This window comes from Coregonus clupeaformis, chromosome 17, assembly GCF_020615455.1.
Source record: "Coregonus clupeaformis isolate EN_2021a chromosome 17, ASM2061545v1, whole genome shotgun sequence".
NCBI classification, from domain to species: Eukaryota; Metazoa; Chordata; class Actinopteri; order Salmoniformes; family Salmonidae; genus Coregonus; species Coregonus clupeaformis.
The window spans coordinates 61,134,326-61,161,254 of record NC_059208.1 but is presented as its reverse complement, the minus strand read 5'-3'; the positions used below and the strand labels follow the sequence as shown (position 1 = coordinate 61,161,254).

Genomic DNA, 26,929 nt, shown 5'->3' with positions numbered 1-26,929 from the left:
CTGTCTCTCTCCCTCTCTCTCTCTCTCTCTCTCTCTCTCTCTCTCTCTCTCCCTCTCTCTCTCTCTCTCCCTCTCTCTCTCTCTCTCTCTCTCTCTCTCTCTCTCTCTCTCTCTCTGTCTCTCTCTCTCTCTCTCTCTCTCTCTCTCTCTCTCTCTCTCTCTCTCTCTCTCTCTCTCTCTCTCTCTCTCTCTCTCTCTCTCTCTCTCTCTCTCTCTCTCTCTCTCTCTCTCTCACACCCACACCCACACACACACAAAAACACACACAAACTCACACACACATTTCCTCCCACTGATATATCACCCGTTTTCCTATAGTTAGTCACCATGGAGATCTAGTTTGTATTTGTAGAAAACACACGAAAACACTCACAAGCAGGTGTGTGAATAGACAGATGCTCGTACAACTACTCAATTACTCTTGTCAAGGTTGACAGGCCTAAAAACAATGGCAGTTAGAGGTGATGCAATTTCAGACATGCAACGTGGCTTTGTCCTCCACCACACTTACTGAGAATGAAACTGAATTGTAAACACACAGATCAACCCAGATATCAAGGTGTAGGAATGCAGCACACGTACGTGTGATTAGTTGTGCTTAGTCATGTTTTTGACAAATGTTGATTTAAACACTTCTCAGTAGTTGGTATTCAGACTTAGCGTATGCAGGTGTGTAGTAAAGTAAGCTATGTGGGTGTGGCTCATTGAATGCATTTAATTCAAACCCCGAAAACACACCCATTGGGTGGCAGACAGAATTGATCAGGGAGTTTTCATTCAATTCGTTTTTCTGTCCATTTATCTAAAGCAACCCCTTTAAATACTGTGTACCTTTAATTTTAATTTGATCGGCACAACACTAGAATGTAGGCTAAGGAGAATAGCGTTCAGAATTTGGAGGTCAATGAAAGACATGCATATTTGTCTCTGTTTCAGAACCCATGCGCACATTAAAAAAAAAAAAACACTGTGATATTACAGCTTATTAATGTTTAGGGAAGTATTCACAAATCTTATCTACATGGAAAAATAGGGTTGGAGAGCCTTCCTGCAGAAAAGAATACAACGGTGGTTTGACTCAGTCTGAAAATTACCGCATTTAGTTCTTCAACCCATGGTGATGATGGAAGATTAGCGTACATAGAATTAAGATAGGGGGAATAGTGTATCACGGCATGAAAATGCTGTATACCCTTTTGCCCACACTGATCATGAGAACAACAGCCAAGTATTGTGTCATGTGTCAGGGTCAAACTGAAATAACGCTTTGATATGTGCTCCATAATTCTTTAATTAGCCTTCACGTCCAATTTTGTATTACATGAAATATAATCCACCTTCACTGGTGATCCTCAGCAACAACCACATGGAAGTGACAGAATTTAAAGAGGAAGCAAATTAAAGTAAACCAAACATTGGAATGGAATGATACGAAATGTACTGAAGGGCACTAACATTTCAACTGGTGGTGAAGCATTCATAACTACCCATTGCTTTTTTACAAAGACAATCCTTCTTCCATGTTTGACCATTACACCCATAATGGGTTTTGTGATGTAATTCATTGCTCTTAAAATGCTATAAAACGTTGGTAGGTTAGTAGATGCATCCAGAGGGTCATGCGTACATTTCAGAGGAGGTTAATTAAAGGTCAAAGGTTAGAGGTGGCTGACCTTTGACCCTGGCCCACATTGCCGTGTTCGATACTTACAAAGAAAATGCCTCCTTCCACCTTCCGGGCTCTTCTCTGACATGACACCTTCACAAATAAAATAAAAACGTTCACAGTTTCAATGATTTATCTATTCATTCATCCTGTGCTGTTACACACAGAACAAAACATTTTCCATATGCACACTGTTTATCATATCTGAAGAGTTTTATTTATCCAGAGAATCTCTTTGAAAATGAAATAAAGAATTTGGCATTAAGAATATATTTTTCAAGGGATTCCTAACCTTGCCAAACACAGCAGCATGCACATGATCACACTTGAACAATTCCATCTTGTGGGATGACTATGCGTCATAGCAGTCACCCACTGTCCTGCAGTCATATTTCAGAAGATTCTAATCCTAAAGAATGCCCTTGAGAGAGAAGAGATGAGGCCTTTACAGTATAAGATGCTTGACTGCTCTTTATATAAGACCTTTATAGTATAAGATGCTTGACTGCCCTTTATATAAGACCTTTATAGTATAAGATGCTTGACTGCTCTTTATATAAGACCTTTATAGTATAAGATGCTTGACTGCCCTTTATATAAGACCTTTATAGTATAGGATGCTTGACTGCTCTTTATATAAGACCTTTACATTATAGGATGCTTGACTGCCCTTTATATAAGACCTTTATAGTATAGGATACTTGATTGCTCTTTATATAAGACCTTTACATGATAGGATGCTTGACTGCCCTTTATATAAGACCTTTACAGTATAGGATGCTTGACTGCTCTTTATATAAGACCTTTACATTATAGGATGCTTGACTGCTCTTTATATGAGACCTTTACATTATAGGATGCTTGACTGCTCTTTATATCAAACATGGGATGATATCCGGAGGGTCAACTGACTTCATAATATCCTCTAGAAAGGGGTTGATCCCGTGTGATGAACTACTCAGATCCCTTTAGTGTCTAAAGTAGTGCACTATATAGGGAATAGGGTGGCATTTGGGACACAGCTACAGTCTTTACATTCTCCCTATAGCATCTCACATTTGATGATGCCAGACCTTTACCTGCAATATGATATTCTGCTCTTTCAATTCTTTAATTCCAGATGCTTCTTAAATATGTTTCAGCTTTTAGAGAGACCTTTCTATGCAATATGATATAACTAACTATTAAATATGTTACAGCTTTTAAATAGACCTTTCTATGCAATATGATATAACTCCATCCCCAAAGTAATTTAACTCTAAGAATAACATATCACCCTCTCCCATGTCTTCCCTAGGAGGGGTGCATCGCGTCATGCCAGGATTTGTTTTGCTATGCTCGACTTGAGTGGATTGAGCCACTGATGTGATCTTCCTGTCTGACTTTGCGCCCCCTCTGGCTTGTGTGGTGGGGCAGATCTTTGTGGGCTATGCTTTGTCTTGTCTCAGGGTAGTAAATTGGTGGTCTGTTGATATCCCTCTACTAGTGTGGGAGCTATTCTTTGGCAAAGTGGGTGGGGTTATATCTTGCCTGGTTGGCCCTCTCCGGGTGTAACTTCGGACAGGGCCACAGTGTCCCCCAACCCCCCCCTGTCTCTGTCTCCGGTATCTATGCTGCAATAGGCTATGTGCTGGGGGGCTAGGGTCAGTCTGTCCTATCTGGTGTAATTCTCCTGTCTTATCTGGTGTCCTGTGTGATCCTAGGTATGCTCCCTCTAATATTCTCTCTCTCTCTCTTTCGCGCGCACCCCCACTCCCCCTGCCCCTCTCTCGGGGGACCTGAGCCCTAGGACCATGACTCAGGACTACCAGGCTTGACGATTCCTAGCTGTCCCCATCCCCAGTCCACCTGGTCGTGCTACTTATCCAGTTTCTGCTGTTCTGCCTGTGGCTATGGAACCCTGACCTGTTCACCAGACGTTCTACCTTGTTCCAGACCTGCTGTTTTTGACCCTCTCTCTCCGTCTCTGTCTCTGTCTCTGTCTCTGTCTCTGTCTCTGTCTCTGTCTCTGTCTCTGTCTGTCTCTCTCTCTCTCTCTCTCTCTCTCTCTCTCTCTCTCTCTCTCTCTCTCTCTCTCTCTCTCTCTCTCTCTCTCTCTCTCTCTCTCTCTCTCTCTCTCTCTCTCTCTCTCTCTCTCTCTCTCTCTCTGTCTCTCTCTGTCTCTCTCTCTCTCTCTCTCTCGCTCTCTCCTGAGGTACTGACCTGTTGCACCCTCTACAACCAGTGTGATTATTATTTGACCCTGCCGGTCATCTATGAACGTTTGAACATCTTGAAGAACGATCTGGCCATAATGGCCATGTACTGATATAATCTCCACTCGGTACAGCCAGAAGAGGACTGGCCACCCCCCAGATCCTGGTTCCTCTCTAGGTTTCTTCCTAGGTTCCTGCATTCTAGGGAGCTTTTTTTTTGCCACTGTGCTTCTGCCTCTGCATTGCTTGCTCTTTGGGGTTTTAGTCTGGGTTTCTGTATAAGCAGTTTGACACCTGCTGATGTAAAAACGGGATTTATAAAATACATTTGATTGGTTGATTTATTGATACAGTATTACTTTTATTATTAGCATACTATATACACTCAGGTCCATAATTATTGGCACCCTTCAAAAAGATGAGCAAAAAAGACTATAGAAAATAAATAATACAAATACTGAGATAGATTGTATGCTAAATTGTATTATTTTATACTAATACAATTGATAAAGTAATAAAATATATATATATATATATATTGGCACCCATGTTTTCAGTAATCCAGCACCCTCCCATGTTTTCAGTAATCCAGCACCCTCCCATGTTTTCAGTAATCCAGCACCCTCCCATGTTTTCAGTAATCCAGCACCCTCCCATGTTTTCAGTACTCCAGCACCCTCCCATGTTTTCAGTAATCCAGCACCCTCCCATGTTTTCAGTACTCCAGCACCCTCCCATGTTTTCAGTAATCCAGCACCCTCCCATGTTTTCAGTAATCCAGCACCCTCCCATGTTTTCAGTACTCCAGCACCCTCCCATGTTTTCAGTACTCCAAAACCCTCCCATGTTTTCAGTACTCCAGCACCCTCCCATGTTTTCAGTAATCCAGCACCCTCCCATGTTTTCAGTAATCCAGCACCCTCCCATGTTTTCAGTAATCCAGCACCCTCCCATGTTTTCAGTACTCCAGCACCCTCCCATGTTTTCAGTACTCCAGCACCCTCCCATGTTTTCAGTACTCCAGCACCCTCCCATGTTTTCAGTAATCCAGCACCCTCCCATGTTTTCAGTAATCCAGCACCCTCCCATGTTTTCAGTACTCCAGCACCCTCCCATGTTTTCAGTACTCCAGCACCCTCCCATGTTTTCAGTACTCCAGCACCCTCCCATGTTTTCAGTACTCCAGCACCCTCTCCTAGAAGAGGATAATGTCACAGAGCCTTTTTCTATAATGTTTTATGAGATTGAAGAACACATTGAGAGGTATCATAGACCATTCCTCCATTCAGAATCTTTCCAGATCCTTGATATCCTTCGTCTGCGCTTATGGACTGCCCTCTTCAATCCAAACCACATGGTTTTCAATAGGGTTCAAGTCCGGAGACTGAGATGTCCATTGCAAAATGTTTATTAACCATTTCTTTGTGGATTTTGATGTGTGCTTGGGGTTATTGTCTTGGCGGAAGATCCACTTGCGGCCAAGTGTCAGCCTCCTGGTAGAGGCAACCGGGTAAAGTTCATGATGCCATTGACCTTAAAGGCCACAGGACCAGTGGAAGCAAAATCGCCCCATAACATCAAAGACCCAGCATCATATTTTACAGTAGGCATGAGGTACTTTTCTGGTGTGCGTGGCCAAAGAGCTCTATTTTCATGTCATTTGACCATAGCACCGCCTGGAGTTTGATAAATGGCTTTGGCACTTGGATTGGAACCGGTCTATGATCAAATGACATGAAAATATAACTATTTGACCTACTGTAAAATATGGTGGTGGATCTTTGATGTTATGGGGCTATTTTTCTTCCACTGGTCCTGGAGCCCTTGTTAAGGTCAACGGCATCATGAACTTTACCCAGTACCAGGACATTTTAGTAAAAATAATGGGGTGACCATGTGCAAAGTGCTGTAACTTCTAAACAGTTCACCCGATATGATTGAAAATCCCCTCAAATTAAAGCTGACAGTCTGCACATTAACCTCATAGTCATTCTATCATTTCAAATCCAAAGTTCTGGAGTACAGAGCCAAAACAAGTGTCACTGTCCCAATACTTTTGGAGCTTACTCTATATAATATCTGTCGTATTCTGCTCAGTGTGTTCTCTTTATACAAAGAGAACATACTCTGTAGAGAATCAAAGTGCTCCATTGAGAGTCATGTCTGCCCATCTGACAGGTCTGTTTAATAACTGTGATCCAGGATTATGAGTCATGATATGGAATTTACATAACTCAAAACCAGACACCCTCCACTATACACCAGGGAAATACAGGAGAGGAGAGGAGAGGAGAGGAGAGGAGAGGAGAGGAGAGGAGAGGAGAGGAGAGGAGAGGAGAGGAGAGGAGAGGAGAGGAGAGGAGAGGAGAGGAGGAGGAGAGGAGAGGAGAGGAGAGGAGGAGATTGAGGAGAATAGAGAGAGGAGGAGGTTGAGGAGAACAGAGAGAGAGGAGGGGGTAGAGGAGAACAGAGAGAGAGGAGGAGGTAGAGGAGAACAGAGAGATGAGAAGGTAGAGGAGAACAGAGAGAGGAGGAGGTTGAGGAGAACAGAGAGAGAGGAGGAGGTTGAGGAGAACAGAGAGAGAGGAGGAGGTTGAGGAGAACAGGGAGAGGGAAGACATTATGTCAACACAGAAGGGGAGTAGGGGAAGTCAAATAAATTGGTGGGGGGAGAGGAGGGGGGAGGGGGAGAGGAGAAACAGGGAGAGAGGGGAGAGGAGAAACAGGCAGAGAGGGGAGAGGAGAAACAGGGAGAGAGGGGAGAGGAGAATCAGGGAGAGAGGGGATAGAGGAGGGGAGAGAGGAGAACCAGGGGGAGAGGGGAGAGGAGAGAGGAGACACAGGGGGAGAGGAGAGAGGAGAAATGGGGAGAGGAGAGAGGAGAAACAGGGGGAGAGGGGAGAGGATAGAGGAGAAACAAAGGGGCAGGGGAGAAGAGAGGGGAGAAACAGGGGGGAGGGGAGAGGGTAGAGGAGAGGGGAGAGGAGAGAGGAGAGAGGAGAAACAGGGGGAGGGGAGAGGAGAAAAGGGGGAGAGGAGAGGAAAGAAACAGGTGGAAGGAGAGAGGAGAAACAGGGGGAGGAGGAGAGGGGAGAGGGGAGAGGAGAGAGGAGAGAGGAGAGAGTAGAGAGGGGAAACAGGGAGAGGGGAGAAGGGAGAGGAGAGAGGAGAAACAGGGGGAGAGGGGAGAGGGAGAGGGAGAGGGGAGAGGGAGAGGGGAGAGGGGAGGGGAGGAGAGAGGACAGGGAGAGGGGAGAGGGGAGAGGAGAGAGGAGAAACAGGGGGAGGAGGAGAGGGAGAGGGGAGAGGAGAGAGGAGAGAGGAGAGAGTAGAGAGGGGAAACAGGGAGAGGGGAGAGGGGAGAGGAGAGAGGAGAAACAGGGGGAGAGGGGAGAGGGGAGAGGAGAGAGGAGAGAGGAGAGAGGGGAAACAGGGAGAGGGGAGAGGGGAGAGGAGAGAGGAGAAACAGGGGGAGGAGGAGAGGGGAGAGGGGAGAGGAGAGAGGAGAGAGTAGAGAGGGGAAACAGGGAGAGGGGAGAGGGGAGAGGAGAGAGGAGAGAGGAGAGAGGGGAAACAGGGAGAGGGGAGAGGGGAGAGGAGAGAGGAGAAACGGGGAGAGGGGAGAGGGGAGAGGAGAGAGGAGAGAGGGGAAACAGGGAGAGGGGAGAGGGGAGAGGAGAGAGGAGAAACAGGGGGAGGAGGAGAGGGGAGAGGGGAGAGGGGAGAGGGGAGAGGAGAGAGGAGAGAGGAGAGAGTAGAGAGGGGAAACAGGGAGAGGGGAGAGGGGAGAGGAGAGAGGAGAGAGGAGAGAGGAGAGAGGGGAAACAGGGAGAGGGGAGAGGGGAGAGGAGAGAGGAGAAACAGGGGGGAGGGGAGAGGAGAGAGGATAGAGTAGAGAGGGGAAACGGGGAGAGGGGAGAGGGGAGAGGAGAGAGGAGAAACAGGGGGAGAGGGGAGAGGAGAGAGGAGAGAGGAGAGAGGGGAAACAGGGAGAGGGGAGAGGGGAGAGGAGAGAGGGGAAACAGGGGGAGGAGGAGAGGGGAGAGGGGAGAGGAGAGAGGAGAGAGTAGAGAGTAGAAAAAGGGGGTGAGGGGAGGAAAGAAACAGGGGGAGGATATATATAGATTGGTAAAAGGCCAGCAGAGCTGTTGGAGCCAGGTCTCAGAGCGGTCAGCTGTCAGCTGCATCAGATATGGTGACAGAGACCAACGTAGAATAATGTTTATTAGGCCCCTGTTACACCACTACAGTAGAATAGTGTTTACTAGGCCCCTGTTACACCACTACAGTAGAATAGTGTTTACTAGGCCCCTGTTACACCACTACAGTAGAATAGTGTTTATTAGGCCCCTGTTACACCACTACAGTAGAATAGTGTTTACTAGGCCCCTGTTGCACCACTACAGTACAATAGTGTTTATTAGGCCCCTGTTACACCACTACAGTAGAATAGTGTTTACTAGGCCCCTGTTGCACCACTACAGTAGAATAGTGTTTACTAGGCCCCTGTTACACCACTACAGTAGAATAGTGTTTACTAGGCCCCTGTTGCACCACTACAGTAGAATAGTGTTTATTAGGCCCCTGTTACACCACTACAGTAGAATAGTGTTTACTAGGCCCCTGTTGCACCACTACAGTAGAATAGTGTTTACTAGGCCCCTGTTACACCACTACAGTAGAATAGTGTTTACTAGGCCCCTGTTACACCACTACAGTAGAATAGTGTTTATTAGGCCCCTGTTACACCACTACAGTAGAATAGTGTTTACTAGGCCCCTGTTACACCACTACAGTATAACAGTGTTTACTAGGCCCCTGTTACACCACTACAGTATAACAGTGTTTACTAGGCCCCTGTTACACCACTACAGTAGAATAGTGTTTACTAGGCCCCTGTTACACCACTACAGTAGAATAGTGTTTACTAGGCCCCTGTTACACCACTACAGTAGAATAGTGTTTACTAGGCCCCAGTTACACCACTACAGTAGAATAGTGTTTACTAGGCCCCTGTTACACCACTACAGTAGAATAGTGTTTACTAGGCCCCTGTTACACCACTACAGTAGAATAGTGTTTACTAGGCCCCTGTTACACCATTACAGTAGAATAGTGTTTACTAGGCCCCTGTTACACCACTACAGTAGAATAGTGTTTACTAGGCCCCTGTTACACCATTACAGTAGAATAGTGTTTACTAGGCCCCTGTTACACCACTACAGTAGAATAGTGTTTACTAGGCCCCTGTTACACCACTACAGTAGAATAGTGTTTACTAGGCCCCTGTTACACCACTACAGTAGAATAGTGTTTACTAGGCCCCTGTTACACCACTACAGTAGAATAGTGTTTACTAGGCCCCTGTTACACCACTACAGTAGAATAGTGTTTACTAGGCCCCTGTTACACCACTACAGTAGAATAGTGTTTATTAGGCCCCTGTTACACCACTACAGTAGAATAGTGTTTATTAGGCCCCTGTTACACCACTACAGTAGAATAGTGTTTACTAGGCCCCTGTTACACCACTACAGTATAACAGTATTTATTAGGCCCCTGTTACACCACTACAGTATAACAGTGTTTATTAGGCCCCTGTTACACCACTACAGTATAACAGTGTTTACTAGGCCCCTGTTACACCACTACAGTAGAATAGTGTTTACTGTACTGCACCACTACAGTAGAACACATTTACATTTTAGTCATTTAGCAGACACTCTTATCCAGAGCGACTTACAGTTAGTGAGCGCATACATTTTCATACTGGCCCCCCTGTGGGAATCGAACCCACAACCCTGGCGTTTCAAGCGCCATGCTCTACCAACTGAGCTACACGGGACTTTTGAATACATTGTACCACACAACAAACCGTTAACTGGCTCCGAAACAAACCACACGGCCCATAAACACACTTCAGGAAGTTCAGGCAAACTACTTTCACACATGTTTTATAACTTTTAGATTTTCACCACCAATTAGTCCCCTGGTAAACATGGACCGAAACTATGTCCTTCTTCTTCTTCTTCCTCCTTCTTCTGTGGGTTTTATGGCGGACTACAACCCAAAAAGGTACATTGCCGCCACCAACTGGACGGATTGAAACCAAAACAAGGTAAAAAGAAAATCCATATGTGATAGGGAAACTAACTTAATTCACCCAAATAAAAATAGTACATTGACAAAACAAAACTCCCACTTCTTGCTTCTTTTTAAATCTCCATATCTCCCTTCTCCGGCTCTAGGCCCTGAGGGGTGGTACGGCTTGTGACAATATTCCATGTAACTCCTCCGCCGCCGAGAAATCTTTCAGCCCCCAGGAACCTCTCAGCCGCTTCCACAATGATTTCTATCTTCCTGGACCTTCTCTTCCACCTTGGCAGTGCCATTTATCACCATAGCTATAAAGGCCACAAAGTCCACCTTCTTAACCTTTAAAAATGTCAGGATCCTGCTGGTGAAAGGCAACCCCTGCAGCCTGCAGTGAAGGCCTATCCACCACCATGGACTCTTCAGGAGCACCATTCAAACCCTCAACCCTTATAGAATAGTGTTCACTGTACCGCATCACTACAGTATCAACTAGTGGTTGCCGCTTTAACATGAAGCATTACATTTGTGGAAACCAATTTGATTTCTGAACCAAGATGGGTTTTTTAACGGTCTTTAAAATCTTCACTTAATAAAATCACAATCCCATTAGATGCAATCCAACTAATCTGAACGGCCTACACTATACCAATAGTAATAGTATACTGTACATTGATATTGTATTTACTCTCTATACTAATAGAGTACTACTCTCCTATTGCACTGACATGGCACTTCTATAGATCCAAAGTCATTTCGTTGGAGACATTATAGGTTTTTAAAACCATAAACCTCTGTGGGCGGGTTTCCTGGACACAGATGAAGCCTAGTCCTAGACTAAATAGCCATTTCATCAATGGGGATTCTTCATTGAACATGCTTTTTAGTCCGGGAGTAAGTTTAATCTGTTTCCCGGGAAAGCATCCCAGAGGGACCTACAGTAAATGTAATTGATTAATGACTATGTAACTAATTTTGAGTTGCCCATTTGTGTCAAGTTGGCTGGATGTCCTTTGGGTGGTGGACCATTCTTGATACACACGGGAAACTGCTGAGCGTGAAAAACCCAGCAGCGTTGCAGTTCTTGACACAAACCGGTGTGCCTGGCACCTACTACCATACCCCGGTTCAATGGCACTTAAATATTTTGTCTTGCCCATTCACCCTCTCAATGGCACAAATACACAATACCATGTCTCAATTGTCTCAAGGCTTTAAAAATCCTTCTTTAACCTGTCTCCTACCCTTCATTTACACTGATTGAAGTGGATTTAACAAGTGACATCAATAAGGGATCATAGCTTTCACCTGGACAGTCTGTCATGGTAATGTGTTGTATATTAGTATGTGGCCCAATGACATACATGGTGCATTGGTGTCCCTGGCGCTTGCTGCATACAGTCCCTGTCACAATTCGTTGGGTTCGTATTTTTATTACAGTCATATTTTGATTGACGGGTGCTGTGGTTTCATTGTGTGCTTAAAATATGTGCTCTCGGAGTAATCCTCAACCGGTACAGCTTTCACAGCTATTATCTAATTTTAACTCTGTGCTACCTAAAGGAAACTCTCTCACGAGTCACGACACACACACACACACACACAATGTGCATGCGTACACATGCACACACACACAGAAGCACACACTTCCCCTCTCTCCCCCCTCCCGGATCTCTCTCTCTCACACTCTCTACCCCGTGTCTCTCAATCTTTTTTTCTTTCCCTGGAAATCCTTGTTTGTCCTCTATGATACCTTCTAACTTGTCAACATTAACCCCAAAGAATGTTTCATCAGGCACACACACACACACACACGATCAGAAATATAGCTACAATACAGATGCAGTATTAACTGTAAAGCAGATTAAAAAGGCAGGAGATTTTGTTTTGAGAATACATGAGTCACCTCCATAATTATTGGCACCCTTGATAAAGATGAGCAAAAAAATGACAGATTTTTTTATACAATAATATAAATACTGAGCTATATTGTATGCAACAACAGTGAAGTATTGTTATTTTGAAGCCTACAATATAGTTCAGTATTTATATTATTTATTTTCTAGTCATTTTTACTCACCTTTATCAAGGGTGACAATAATTTTAGAGGTGACTGTACATTTGCCCCCGCTAAGCTAGACTGTAAACTGCAGGTGGAAGATACAGCCTTGTCCCGGAGAGCAGAGCGTGTCCGGACTGACCTTACTGTTAGAAAGATAAGAGATGGACAGAGAGAAAAAGATACAAGGAAAAAGGAGAGAATTACAATATTGAGAGAGAACATTTAGAAATAGAAAGCAAGCGAGAAAGAGGAAGCCGTTTCAGATTGTCAAATAGAAAGAGTGAATAATGAATACTCAGGGAGAAAAATGGTGTAGATTCAGGCGCAGAGCGCGGCAGGTGTTTATTTCGCCTTCACAGAAGACAGGAATCGTGGTCACAGGCAGGCAATGGTCATACACAGGTAGGCAAACAGGCCTGAAAAAACTAGGACTGAAGGCTATAACTGGTTCTCACAAACGAGCTAGGAAAAAGGCTTGGTAGAGTCAAAATGAACAATACCTCACAAGGCACAAACAGAAAGAACTAAATAAGGAGCTGATGAGACCAGGTGAGTAACACAGGTGGAATCAATGAACAAAAATTAAAGACTGGGCTATGTTCAAGAACACAAGGTTGACTACAGTCCCCCCCCCCCCCACCCCACCCCCCACCCAAGGGAGACTCCTGACGACCCAATGGCACCGGAGGGTGGAGTGGGCAGGCGGAGGAGCAGGGGGCGAGGTCCGAGAAGGTCATGGACTGACCCGACGTTCTGCGTTGAGGCTGATGTCCAGCGGGTCGGGGCTGCGGGACCATCCGGATGGTCACGGTGGAATGCCTGAATCATGTCCTGGTCGGGGAACCCAGGACCGGTCTTCAGGCCTATAACCTTCCCAGTCCACTAGATAGTGGATGCGACCTCTCAGGCGTTTGGAATCAAGGATGGCCTGAATGACACTGCGGGTTGAGACTGGAGGATGAAGAGGACTGTAGGTGACCGGTTTTAACAGAGACACATGGAAGGACGAGGATATTTTATACTGACAGGCAGAGGTGGGACAAAGTCATTGTTATGCAAGTCACAAGTAAGTCTCAAGTCTTTGCCCTCGAGTCCCGAGTCAAGTCGAGTCAAAGATGAGGCAAGTCCCAAGTCGAGTCAAAAGTCAAAGCCATCAAGTCTCAAGTCGAGTCCAAAGTCCTACATTTTAGTTTCGAGTCATTTCAAGTCCTCTTAGCAAGCCTTTGCAAGTCATTACAAGTCCTCGTAGCAAGTCTTCTCAAGTCATAAGGCGCAAGTCCAAGTCAAGTCACGAGTCATTGATGTTAAAGTCCAAGTCGAGTTGCAAGTCTTTGTACATTTTGTCGAGTCGAGTCTGAAGTCATCAAATTCATGACTCGAGTCTGACTCGAGTCCAAGTCACATGACTCGAGTCCACACCTCTGCTGACAGGGTAACTGGAGGCGCTACGTGACAGGGTTGATGCGATGGGTTATCTTGAAGGGACCAATGAAGCGCACCTGGTCCTCTGTAGCTCAGCTGGTAGAGCACGGCGCTTGTAACGCCAAGGTAGTGGGTTCGATCCCCGGGACCACCCATACACAAAAATAAAATAATGTATGCACGCATGACTGTAAGTCGCTTTGGATAAAAGTGTCTGCTAAATGGCATATTATTATTATTATTATAAGCGAGGACACAACTTTTTGCAGGGGAGGCGGAGCCGGATGTCTCGGGTAGGGAGCCACACACACACTGTCCGGGGTGAAAGAGTGGCGTAGGTCGGCGGCAAAGCGTTTCTGGGTATTAGAGGCTTCCATACTCACTATGCCGAAACCAGTCATCAACAGCTGGGACAGTACTAGTCTCCGCCTCCCAGGGAAACATGGGGGGGGATTGGTAACCAAGTACACACTGAAACGGAGCAAGGCAGAGGGATGAATGCATGAGTGAGTTCTGAGCGAATTTGTCCCAGGCCATAAACCGACTCCAGTCGTGTGGAGAGGCAGAACGTTGTGGAGGTACTTCCCTATTTCTTGGTTCAGGCGTTCCGTCTGCCCGTTGGTCTGGGGATGGTACCCGGAGAAGAGGCTGAGGGCGACCCCCAGTTGGTCACAGAAGGCTCGCCACACCCGAGAGACAAACTGGGGCCCGCAGTCAGAGATGATGTCCTCCGGAATCCCATACAGACGGAACACCTGCTGGAACATACACTCAGCCAATTCCATGGCGTTAGGTAAATGAGGAAGAGGAACCAGACGACACATTTTTGAAAAGCGGTCTACTATGACAAGGATGGAGGTGTTACCAGATGATTCAGGAAGGTCTGTGATGAACTCAACAGCTATGTGGGACCAGGGTCTGTGAAGGATTGGCAAAGGTTGAAGCTTACCGGAAGGGAGATGACAAGGGCTTTTGGTTTGGGTGCAGACTGGACAGGAGTGTACATAATCCCTCACATCGGATGCCAGTGAGGACCACCAGAATTTACGGGCTAGAAGTTCGGTGGTTCGTGTAATGCCCGGATGTCCTGACCCCAAGGACGTGTGACACCATTGCATCAGTTGGGGTCTAACAGCTGCTGGTACGTAACTCTTCCCAGCTGGTGTCTCAGGAGGAGCCGGGTCTGAGGTTAGGGCTTCCTGTATGGCAGAGTGAATCTCCCACAGTACCGGTCCCATAATGCAAGAGAAAGGAAGAATGGGTGTAGGGTCTGAGTTACTGGTCGGAAGGTCAAACTGGCGGGAGAGAGCATCAGCTTTTACGTTTTTCTTTCCAGGGATGTAAATAACATGAAAATGGAAGCATGTGAAGAGAGCCCAGCGAGCTTGTCTGGAGTTTGACCTCTTGGCCCCTCTGATATATTCCAGATTACAATGATCTGTTAGGACGAGAAAGGGATGTTGTGCACCCTCCAACCAGTGGCACCACTCCTCGAGGGCCAGCTTGATGGCGAGGAGTTCTGTTTCCCACATCGTAATTCCTCTCAGCAGAGGATAACTTCCTGGAGAAGAAGGCACAGGGATGTGCAGGGTCGGCGAAAGGACAGGAGCTGAGGTGAAGAGAAGTTTCAAGTTGTTGAAAGCAGTCAGGCGGTATCAGTCTATTGAAGGGTCCGGGTCTTTTGGCTGGTTAGGGCAATGAGTTGAGTGGCAGTAAACCTGAAGTTCCGAATGAACCGGCGATAGAAGATGGAGAACTCAATGAAACGTTGGAGTTCCTTAACGGTGGGGGGGTTTGGGCCAGTTACTGACGGTGGTGACTTTGTTCTCATCCATGCTGACCCCTCCAGGTGTCGGTACGAAACGGAGGAAGTTTACCGAGGTTACATGGAAGGTGCTCTTTTCAGTCTTCACATAAAGGTTATGGTCAAGGAGCCGTTGAAGAACCTTTTGTACATGCTGTATGTGATCCTTCAGGGAGTAAATCAGGACGTCATCAACGTAGACGAGAAAGCGGTTGATCATATCCTGGAAAACCTCGTTCATAAAAGGATTGGAAGACGGAGGGGGCGTTAGTAAGGCCGTAGGGCATGATCAAGTATTCGTAGTGCCCTCGTGCGGTGATAAAGGCCGTCTTCCATTCGTCGCCTTCACGTATACGGACAAGATTTAATGCACTTTGCAGATCGAGTTTTGTATAGATGTTGGCGTGGCCCACTTGTTCAAGGGTCGCTGGGATCAGAGGAAGAGGGAAACGGTTCTTGACCGTGACGTCATTCAGGGAACGGTAATCAATAGATGGACGGAGACCACCTTCCTTTTTTCCAATGAAGAAGAAGCTGGACGCAGCCGGGAAAGAAGAACGAATGAAAACGTTTGAGTGCTTCATCAATGTAGTTCTCCATTGCCTCATTTTCCGGGATAGATAGGGGGTAAACACGGCCCGTCGGTGGGGACACTCCAGGGAGTATGTCAATAGCGCAGTCCCCTGGGCGATGTGGTGGCCTTGATTTTGATATAGACATTGCTGTACTGGGCGTATTCAGATGGTATGGTGGGTGGCACTGCAGAGGCAGAGTCCTCAATTGTGGTGGCTCCGCAGGGTAGGCTGAGACAACTGGTGAAGCAGGTAGAAGACCAGGACGGTAGTTCACCTTGTCGCCACCAGATGGCAGGGTCGTAACGACAAAGCCAGAGGTGTTCGAGGATGAGTGGCTGTTTGGGGGGATGAGAGTTCCATGAGTTGAATGGTTTCGGTGTGGAAGACTCCAATCTGGAGGGTAACGCTCTGTGTCAGGTGCGTAACGAAGCCCAAACCCAATGGCTGCCCGTCCAGGGCGTTAATCCTTAAGGGAGGGGTGACAGATGTTAGAGCAATGTCAAGCTCTTGTACTAGCTGGTGATCGATAAAACTACCTGCTGCTCCCAAATCTATCAAGCCCTCTACATACTTAGTAACCCCCTTCACAGTTATCAATACAGGGATGGAGAATTGCTTCTGGGAGATACACTGCTCAAAAAAATAAAGGGAACACTAAAACAACACAATGTAACTCCAAGTCAATCACACTTCTTTGAAATCAAACTGTCCACTTCGGAAGCAACACTGATTGACAATACATTTCACATGCTGTTGTGCAAATGGAATAGACAACAGGTGGAAATTATAGGCAATTAGCAAGACACCCCCAATAAAGAAGTGGTTCTGCAGGTGGTGACCACAGACCACTTCTCAGTTCCTATGCTTCCTGGCTGATGTTTTGGTCACTTTTGAATGCTGGCGGTGCTTTCACTCTAGTGGTAGCATGAGACAGAGTCTACAACCCACACAAGTGGCTCAGGTAGTGCAGCTCATCCAGGATGGCACATCAATGCGAGCTGTGGCAAGAAGGTTTGCTGTGTCTGTCTGCGTAGTGTCCAGAGCATGGAGGCGCTACCAGGAGACAGGCCAGTACATCAGGAGACGTGGAGGAGGCCGTAGGAGAGCAACAACCCAGCAGCAGGACCGCTACCTCCACCTTTGTGCAAGGAGGAGCAGGAGGAGCACTGCCAGAGCCCTGCAAAATGACCTCCAGCAGGCCACAAATGTGCATGTGTCTGCTCAAACGGTCAGAAACAGACTCCATGAGGGTGGTATGAGGGCCCGACGTCCACAGGTGGGGGTTGTGCTTACAGCCCAACACCGTGCAGGACGTTTGGCATTTGCCAGAGAACACCAAGATTGGCAAATTCGCCACTGGCGCCCTGTGCTCTTCACAGATGAAAGCAGGTTCACACTGAGCACATGTGACAGAGTCTGGAGACGCCGTGGAGAACGTTCTGCTGCCTGCAACATCCTCCAGCATGACCGGTTTGGCGGTGGGTCAGTCATGGTGTGGGGTGGCATTTCTTTGGGGGGCCGCACAGCCCTCCATGTGCTCGCCAGAGGTAGCCTGACTGCCATTAGGTACCGAGATGAGATCCTCAGACCCCTTGTGAGACCATATGCTGGTGCGGTTGGCCCTGGGTTCCTCCTAATGCAAGACAATGCTAGACCTCATGTGGCTGGAGTGTGACAGCAGTTCCTGCAAGAGGAAGGCATTGATGCTATGGACTGGCCCGCCCGTTCCCCAGACCTGAATCCAATTGAGCACATCTGGGACATCATGTCTCGCTCCATCCACCAACGCCACGTTGCACCACAGACTGTCCAGGAGTTGGCGGATGCTTTAGTCCAGGTCTGGGAGGAGATCCCTCAGGAGACCATCCGTCACCTCATCAGGAGCATCAGGTTGTAGGGAGGTCATACAGGCACGTGGAGGCCACACACACTACTGAGCCTCATTTTGACTTGTTTTAAGGACATTACATCAAAGTTGGATCAGCCTGTAGTGTGGTTTTCCACTTTAATGTTGAGGGTGACTCCAAATCCAGACCTCCATGGGTTGATAAATTTGATTTCCATTGATAGTTTTTGTGTGATTTTGTTGTCAGCACATTCAACTATGTAAAGAAAAAAGTATTTCATAAGATTATTTCATTCATTCAGATCTAGGATGTGTTATTTTAGTGTTCCCTTAATTTTTTTGAGCAGTGTATTTAGCGATAAGGACACGCCTACCTGCATGGCAGCGGAGGGACCCTTCTCGTCTCTCCGTGGGGGGGCGAACAGGGCAATGGCTGAGTAGATGATCTTCCCCCTCCACAGTATAGGCAGAGCCCTTCTTGGTTCCGCCTTTGACGTTCGATACACGGGAGAGGAGCATGACCCAACTGCATGTCTCTGGAAGACTCAGACGGGATGACAGAATCATGGAAAGAGAAGGTTTCGGGTTCCTGGGTGGCAGAGTTCTTCGGCGGTTGGCGATGAAGATACGAACGGATTTATTTAAATCCTGAAGGTCACCTCTAGAGTGACCTAGAGTGACCTAGAGTGATCTAGAGCTCCGCCTGGAGTTCCCTGTTGAGCCCACGTCGGTAGATGGTAAGTAAAGCAGCCTCACTCCATCCACTCCCTGCAGCCATGGCGCGGAACTCAAGGGTGAATTGCGTCCTTGTTGAAGGCCTATGAGGAGGTCCCCTATAGGATGACCGGAAGGAGAGTGATCGAATACCTCTTTGAAGAGGGTGTGGAAATGGGTCTCGGATCCGAGTTCTGTGCTGTTGGCAGTCCATATGGTGGTGGCCCAATCCAGGGCTTTGCCTGTGAGTAGAGACACAACAAAATCCACCCTGCTCTTGTCGGTGGCGAAGTTAGTGGGGTTGTGCTCGATGTATTTGCTGCATTACATCAGAAATCCCTGACATTTCCCAGGTGTACCGTCATATTTTCCAGGCATGGATATGAATGAACGAGGGCTATGGGTTACGATACCTGGCATCTGAGGAGTATGGATAGGCTGGCGGAGAAGATGGCAGATTTCCTCCATACACTCTTCTTGCTGGGTTAGGCGCCGCTGTAGCTCCGCTGAATCCATTCCATTTTATGGGTGGGGTATTCTGTAATGGATACTCAGGGAGAAAAAGGTGTAAGTCGCTCTGGATAAGAGCGTCTGCTAAATAAATTGTAGATTCAGGCGCAGAGCGCGGCAGGTGTTTATTTTACCTTCGCAGAAGGCAGGAATCGCGGTCACAGGCAGGCAATGGTCATACACAGGTAGGCAAACAGGCAGGAGAATCAAAAACTAGGACTGAAGGCTATAACTGGTTCTCACAAACGAGCTAGGAAAAGGCTTACTAGAGTCAAAACTAAGAATATCTCACAAGGCACAAACAGAACGAACTGAACTAAATAAGGAGCTGATGAGACCAGTTGAGTAACTAACACAGGTGAAATCAATGAACAAAAATGAAAGACAGGGCTACGTTCAAGAACACAAAGAAACAGGGCTACGTTCAAGAACACAAAGAAACAGGGCTACGTTCAAGAACACAAAGAAACAGAGCTACGTTCAAGAACACAAAGAAACAGGGCTACGTTCAATAATAATATGCCATTTAGCAGAGGCTTTTATCCAAAGCGACTTACAGTCATGTGTGCATACATTTTTTCGTATGGGTGGTCCTGGGGATCGAACCCACTACCCTGGTGTTACAAGCGCCATGCTCTACCAAATGAGCTACAGAGGACCACAAGGAAACAAGGTTGACAAAGAAAATAAATACAGAACCTTACAGAATGTTCTGAAAAGATACAGGGGGGAGCGAGAGATATTTGTTTTATTTCACTTGTATTTATTCAAATCAAATCAAATGTTATTGGTCACATACACATATTTAGCAGATGTTATTGCGGGTGTAGCAAAATGCTTGTGCTCCAACAGTGTAGTAGTATCTAACAATTGAGACCAGGGTCTCATTCACAATGGTGCCCTGAGAAAAAACAACTCACAAAATGATAATTCAATAAATCAATAAAACAGCAAAAAAGAAACTGCAGGATACAGCCAGACCACATCTCAGTAACACTAATAAACCATCACAACACTAATAAACCATCACAACACTAATAAGCCATCACAACACTAATAAACCATCACAACACTAATAAACCATCACAACCAACCACAACACTTGCAACCCTCAGTGAATTCATCCCTCATCAGCGTTCTAAACTACACCCTTTTGCCACGAGGGATTCAAGATGTAATATTTTAAGATTTTTGTAAATTATAGCCTTTTCCTGCAGTCAATGACCAAAAGCCTCATGGGTGGAATGTTATTCATAACTCCCGAGTGGCGCAGTGGTCTAAGGCACTGCATCGCAGTGCTAGCTGTGCCACTAAAGATCCTGGTTCAAGTCCAGGCTCTGACGCAGCCGGCAGCGACCGGGAGACCCATGGGGCGGCGCACAATTGGTCCAGCGTCGTCCAAGGTACGGGAGGGTTTGGCCGGCAGGGATGTGGGGTTGTTTCCCTTGGAGGGCCAGTATAAAAATTAAAAAAACGTGTATGCTGTAAGTCGCTCTGGATAAGAGCGTCTGCTAAATGACGTAAATGTCATCATTAATAAAGATTAATTCAAAAAACCCGTAGAAAATCAGGTGTTTCTGTGTCAAACTGTTTTGTTATATTTCAGTCTTCTGTGACGTAGCCCATAACCATGTGTGTGAGGTGTGTACTTTTGTTTCAAAGTAGATTTGTTGAAGACTACAAAGAATCACTCTGTGTGACCCTGATTTATCCCACTGCAGTAAAAGGTTATTAAACTAAAGGCTGATTTACCTAGGTTGGTAGAGACACGAGGGAGCTCAAGAGTTAACCAACCCTGATATGAGGATTTGGTGCCTCACATTTTTATACTTTAACAGAGAAGTGAGATATGTTGGAAGAGTTTTGTCAACAAAAACAGAGAAATGAAGTGATCTACGGGAATTAAGAGAGTTGCAGCCGACCTTCTGATAAAGGATGCAGTGATGAGTATTAAACCTGACAAAGCGAAGCGTGATATGGTTTAATGTCACACATTTTTGTCAATCCAAACACCCCAGATATTTACAGGCGGAAACCTGCTCTATGAAAGAACCATCCAATGCATAAATGTGTAAACCATCTGAAATATTTCTATGAGCATTACAAAACAACTCATTTAGTACCAGTTTTAAATCAACAAGGGCTTTCTGCAAAGGCAATCAAATCAGATTACAGCTCTAACATCGCCTGGTCTGCAGTAGGGACAATAGGGTACATAACAGCACCACCTGGTCTGCAGTAGGGACAATAGGGTACATAACAGCACCATCTGGTCTGCAGTAGGGACAATAGGGTACATAACAGCACCATCTGGTCTGCAGTAGGGACAATAGGGTACATAACAGCACCATCTGGTCTGCAGTAGGGACAATAGGGTACATAACAGCACCATCTGGTCTGCAGTAGGGACAATAGGGTACATAACAGCACCATCTGGTCTGCAGTAGGGACAATAGGGTACATAACAGCATCATCTGGTCTGCAGTAGGGACAATAGGGTACATAACAGCATCATCTGCATACAGATGAACGTTACAGGTTTTTGCAGATAGACCAATAGTATTTATATAAATAGTAAAGAGGACAGGTCTCAAAAATCAATCACTGCGAGACATCTTTATTAATATCGAGGTAACGTGACTTGACACCATCAAGAAAGCACACATGATGTACTATCTGACAGATAGTTCCCAAACCATTTGCAAGAAACCTGGTCGAAAGGCCCATTTCAGACAACCTTTGAACGAGTAGGGGTTGGTCGAAAGTATCAAAAGGCCTTGGATAGGTCTGCAAATATGGATGCACAGTGATTCCTGTGATCTAAGCAATTTAACACATCATTTAAGAAAATTGTAACCGCTGAAACAGTGCTATGTCCAGGTCTAAAACCAGACGGGTACACGTTAAGAAAATAATCTGAAGTTAAAAAGGTTCTTAGCTGAGAGTTTGCCAGTGATTCTAATATTTGCAAGGCAAGATTAGTTTAGAAATTGGGTGGTAATTCTCTTGGCCAGAAGGATCCCCACCTTTGTGAATGGGGGGGGGGGGGGTGACTGTCACTGTCGCATGGCCATGTGATAGACAGAAAGGGTGACAGACATAAAGACAGACAGACTAACAGAACGACAGAACGACAGACAGACAGACAGACATACTGACAGACTGACTGACTGACTGACTGACTGACTGACTGACTGACAGACAGACAGACAGACAGACAGACAGACACAGACAGACAGACAGACAGACAGACAGACAGACTGACATACTGACAGACAGACTGAGACAGACAGGCTGACAGACGGACAGACAGACAGACAGACAGACAGACTGACTGACAGAACGACTGACAGACAGACATACAGACAGACAGACAGACAGACAGACAGACAGACTGACTGACAGAACGACTGACAGACAGACTGAATGACAGACAGACAGACAGACAGACAGACAGACAGACAGACAGACAGACAGACAGACAGACAGACAGACAGACAGACTGAGACAGACAGACAGACAGACAGACAGACAGACAGACAGACAGACAGACAGACAGACAGACTGACTGACAGAACGACTGACAGACAGACTGAATGACAGACAGACAGACAGACAGACAGACAGACAGACAGACAGACAGACAGACAGACAGACAGACAGACAGACAGACAGACAGAAAGACAGACAGACAGACAGGCAGACAGACAGACTGTTAAATACAAAATGTCGGTCAAAGGTTCTACATTGAGGGTGGCGGAAAGCTGCAGTAGAAAGGCATCCACCAAATCAGCTCCTGTGGATTTATTTTTTTTGTGCATCATTCCCTGTTATTTGTTTTGAGGTGAATAAAGGACTCCCTCTAGTGGAACTTGAGGTATTTTCAGAAACCATTCTTTCAAATAGGTGGCCAGCTTAAGCAAAATGGTTATTAAAAGCACCACAAATGTCGTTTTTGTCTGTTATGGGACCAGAGGCTGTCAGAACTTGCTGGGGCAACGAGGGGGTGGAGTTTTGTTTCAAAGATTTGACTAATTTCCAGAATTCAGACAAAACTGCAGCTGCCAGCACGCATTTCACTCAAACAGTGTGAAGCACTGTGAACTCTAAACAGGTATCAGTTGAGCCTGCTGCAATGATTGGATTAAAACAAGCTGAACTCCCTCTGCTCTCATTTCCCCAGAGAGACACACAGCTCTGTTTCACTCACTCACAGTCACTCGTCTCAGGGCACAAGTCTCCCCTTCTCCAAACGTTGTGTATGAATCAGAATCCGTGCCCAGTCATTGTTGTTCAATCTAGTGATTTCCTGTCTCCTTGGCTAAGGACGATTGGTTGTTCTGTCTACTTGGCTGAGGCCTTATGGTTGTTTTAGTCTGTCTACTTGGCTGAGGCCACATGGTTGTTTCAGTCTGTCTACTTGGCTGAGGCCACATGGTTGTTTCAGTTTGTCTACTTGGCAGAGGCCATATGGTTGTTTTAGTCTGTCTACTTGGCTGAGGCCACATGGTTGTTTCAGTCTGTCTACTTGGCAGAGGCCACATGGTTGTTTCAGTCGGTCTACTTGGTGTTGTTTAGTAGGTCTACTATGTCTGTCCGTGTAATTATTCCATTGCTGACGACCTCCGTCGTTATGTCGTGATCAAAGCCGTGATGCTTGCTATTTTTTTTTTTTTTTACCAAGCGACAGATCCTTAGAAAAATGTAATGACAAAATGTCGACAGTTTATTTTGATTGTACAAATGTTGTGGCAAAGGTGTCGGGAGAGAAACGTTCTTTGCTCCTTGTCGAAAAGTGAAACAATATATGGAGCAAGTGAATTAGCCTACCTTCATCTAAATCTGTGTCTGGAATAAATGCAGGCTGTAGTAGCCAGCCATGCATGAGGCTATTTATTAACCTATTTCGTTGATAATAATAATAATAATAATAATAATAATAATAATAACTAAGTAAGTAAATCATGTGCATTTTCATGTCGGGGTCGTTTATCTTTGAACAGTGTGTGAATGAGGCAATGGAACAATGGTCACTGAGCTCGTCAGCAAATATTCCATTGGATGTACACTTATCAGGACGTTGGTTTAGTTATCAGTTGAGTTCAATTTAGCTCAGTGCAAATACACTATATATACAAAAGTATGTGGACACCGCTTCAAATTAGTGGATTTGGCTGTTTCAGCCACACCCGTTGCTGACAGGTGTATAAAATCGAGCACACAGCCATGCGATCTCCATAGACATAACTTTGGCAGTAGATTGGCCTTTCTGAAGAGCTCAGTGACATTCAATATAGCACCGTCATAGGATGCCACCTTTCCAACAAGTCAGTTCGTGAAATTTCTGCCCTGCTAGAGCTGCCCCCGGTCAACTGTAAGTGCTGCTATTGTGAAGTGGAAACTTCTAGGAGCAACAACGGCGCAGCCACGAAGCCGAGTGCTGAAGTGCGTAGCACGTGAATATCATCTGTCCTCAGCTGCAACACACACTACCGAGTTCCAAACTACCTCTGGAAGCAACGTCAGCACAATAACTGTTTGTCGGGAGCTTCGTGAAATGGGTTTCAATGGCTGAGCAGCCGCACACAATCCAAAGATCACCATGCGCAATGCCAAGCGTCGGCTGGAGTGGTGTAAAGCTCGCCGCCTTTGGACTCCATTGAGCAGTGGAAACGCGTTCTCTGGAGTGATGAATCACGCTTCACCATCTGGAAGTCCGACGGACATATCTGGGTTTGGCGGATGCCAGGAGAACGCTACCTGCCCCAATGCATAGTTACAACTGTAAAGTTTGGTGGAGGAGGAATATTGGTCTGGGGCTGTTTATCATTGTTCGGGCTAGGCCCCTTTGTTCCAGTGAAGGGAATCTTAATGCTACAGCATACAATTACATTATAGACGATTCTGTGCTTCCAACTTTGTGGCAACAGTTTTGGGAAGGCCCTTTACTGTTTCAGCATGACAATATCCCGTGCACAAAGCGAGGTCCAAACAGAAATGGTTTGTCGAGATCGGTGTGGAAGAACTTGACTGGCCTGCACAGAGCCCTAACCTCAACCCCATTGAACACCTTTGGGATGAATTGGAACACCAACTGCGAGCCAGGCCTAATCGCCCAACATCAGTGCCCGACCTCACTAATGCTCTTGTGGCTGAATGGAAGCAAGTCCCTGCAGCAATGTTCCAACATCTAGTGGAAAGCCTTCCCATAAGAGTGGAGGCTGTTATAGCAGCAAAGGGGGGACCAACTCCATATTAATGGCCATAATTTTGGAATGAGATGTTGGACGAGCAGGTGTCCACATAGTTTTGGTCATGTAGTGCATCTTTCAGTCTATCTGATACCAATCCAGGTTAAGATCACTCAATATTAATAATTCAGATTTAGCATACTTAGACAGCAAGTCAGACCATTTGCTAAGAGCAATTGGGATGGCAGAGGGAGGGTGATAGAGACCATCCTGTCATGTTGGAGAGATGTCAACCTTTTCCTTAAGAGATGTCAATCATTTCCCTATACCTGCATGAATAGTGATGTTTATAGTTTCTCCTGACCACCAAACTTGAAAATGAGAAACTGTCGCATGGCCATGTGATAGACAGACAGGGTGACAGACATAAAGACAGACAGACTAACAGAACGACAGACAGACAGACAGACAGACAGACAGACATACTGACAGACAGACAGACAGACAGACTGACTGACTGACTGACTGACAGACAGACAGACAGACAGACAGACAGACGACAGACAGACAGACAGACAGACCAGGAGCAATGGACAGACTGACAGACGAGAGACAGACAGGCTGACAGACAGACAGACAGACAGACAGACAGACAGACTGACAGACTGACAGACAGACTGACATACTGACTGACAGACTGACAAACAGAGACAGACAGACAGACAGACAGACAGACAGACAGACAGACAGACAGACAGACAGACAGACAGACAGACTGACTGACTGACTGACAGACAGAACTCACCAGTAAAGGTTTTGTGGTGAGACCCAGCTTGTCTTGGTCAAACTCCTCTTTCTCTTCCCAGGCTCCTTTGCCGTCTCCGTTTGACGACGGAGTTACAGGGGCAGCCGTGGGGTCCTTTGGGTTTGACTGCCCCTTCATCACATGAACAGGGTCCAGACTCATCCTGAAAACACACAATCACCCCGCTGTCCCAATGGTACAATCTACCTGTAAAGTATTGTCCTCTGTGATCTTCCCGAAAAGGTGCAATCCCTATGGTATTGTCCAGGCAAAGGGTCCTGTCCTGTTCTGTACTCTCCAGCCGTAGGCTCTAGCACTGTCCGCTAAAGTAGTGTGTCTGGCACAAGTATCCCTGCAGTGTCCGCTCTTCAGCGTCTCCTCTCATTAGAAGTAATGCTGCGTTGCATTACACAACTCATAAAGTCGGGTACAGCCTATTACACACAAACACACACATACACACACACCAAACCCCTTCCACACACACACACACACACACACACACCAAACCCCTTCCACACACTCACACTCTCACACACCAAACCCCTTCCTCACAGGTTGTCTCTCACGCACTTTCAGATTATCTCTCTGATACACACAACTGCTCTCTGTTTCTCACACACTCACACACCGTCACAACCAGGCTGACTCACACACGTAGGTTGTCCAGTGTGGCTTCAATCCAGTGTAGCGTTGAATAGTGATTTGTATTGCAGGGTGTATTTCTATACTGCTCAGCCTGCTCTCCCTCCACTGTTACGGTGTTACTGTCCTCTGTTCTCCTCTCTCTCTCTCTCTCTCTCTCTCTCTCTCTCTCTCTCTCTCTCTCTCTCTCTCTCTCTCTCTCTCTCTCTCTCTCTCTCTCTCTCTCTGCATCTATCAGGGCACTCCCCATATGAAACCACACTCACCTCCCCTCGGCCAATGGAAGGCTTTATTCCTTATTTAGAAGCTCCACCCTGTGTTCCCCCACAGGCTGTTCAGTCCTCCCAAAGGATCATGGGAGATTCTGACGCACATGTGAAACCCTGTCTTTCCGACTGTCT

At 46.3% G+C, this 26,929-nt stretch overlaps 1 protein-coding gene and 1 non-coding gene across 2 annotated transcripts in view; both read right to left on the bottom strand.

Moving 5' to 3' along the window:
• nt5c1aa (5'-nucleotidase, cytosolic IAa) overlaps nt 1-26,682 on the bottom strand; it is a 48,697-nt gene extending 22,015 nt beyond the window's left edge. The window contains exons 1-2 of the mRNA XM_041903865.1: nt 25,884-26,682; nt 1,712-1,759 (exon numbers count right to left, since the gene is read on the bottom strand). Coding sequence (XP_041759799.1) covers nt 1,712-1,759; nt 25,884-26,045 — 210 coding nt within the window. The 5' untranslated portion in view covers nt 26,046-26,682. The remainder of the gene's footprint in view (nt 1-1,711; nt 1,760-25,883) is intronic.
• Nucleotides 9,632-9,707, bottom strand: trnas-uga. The gene has a single exon. It is a non-coding gene; the product is annotated as a tRNA-Ser (tRNA).
• Nucleotides 26,683-26,929: the final 247 nt, after the last annotated feature.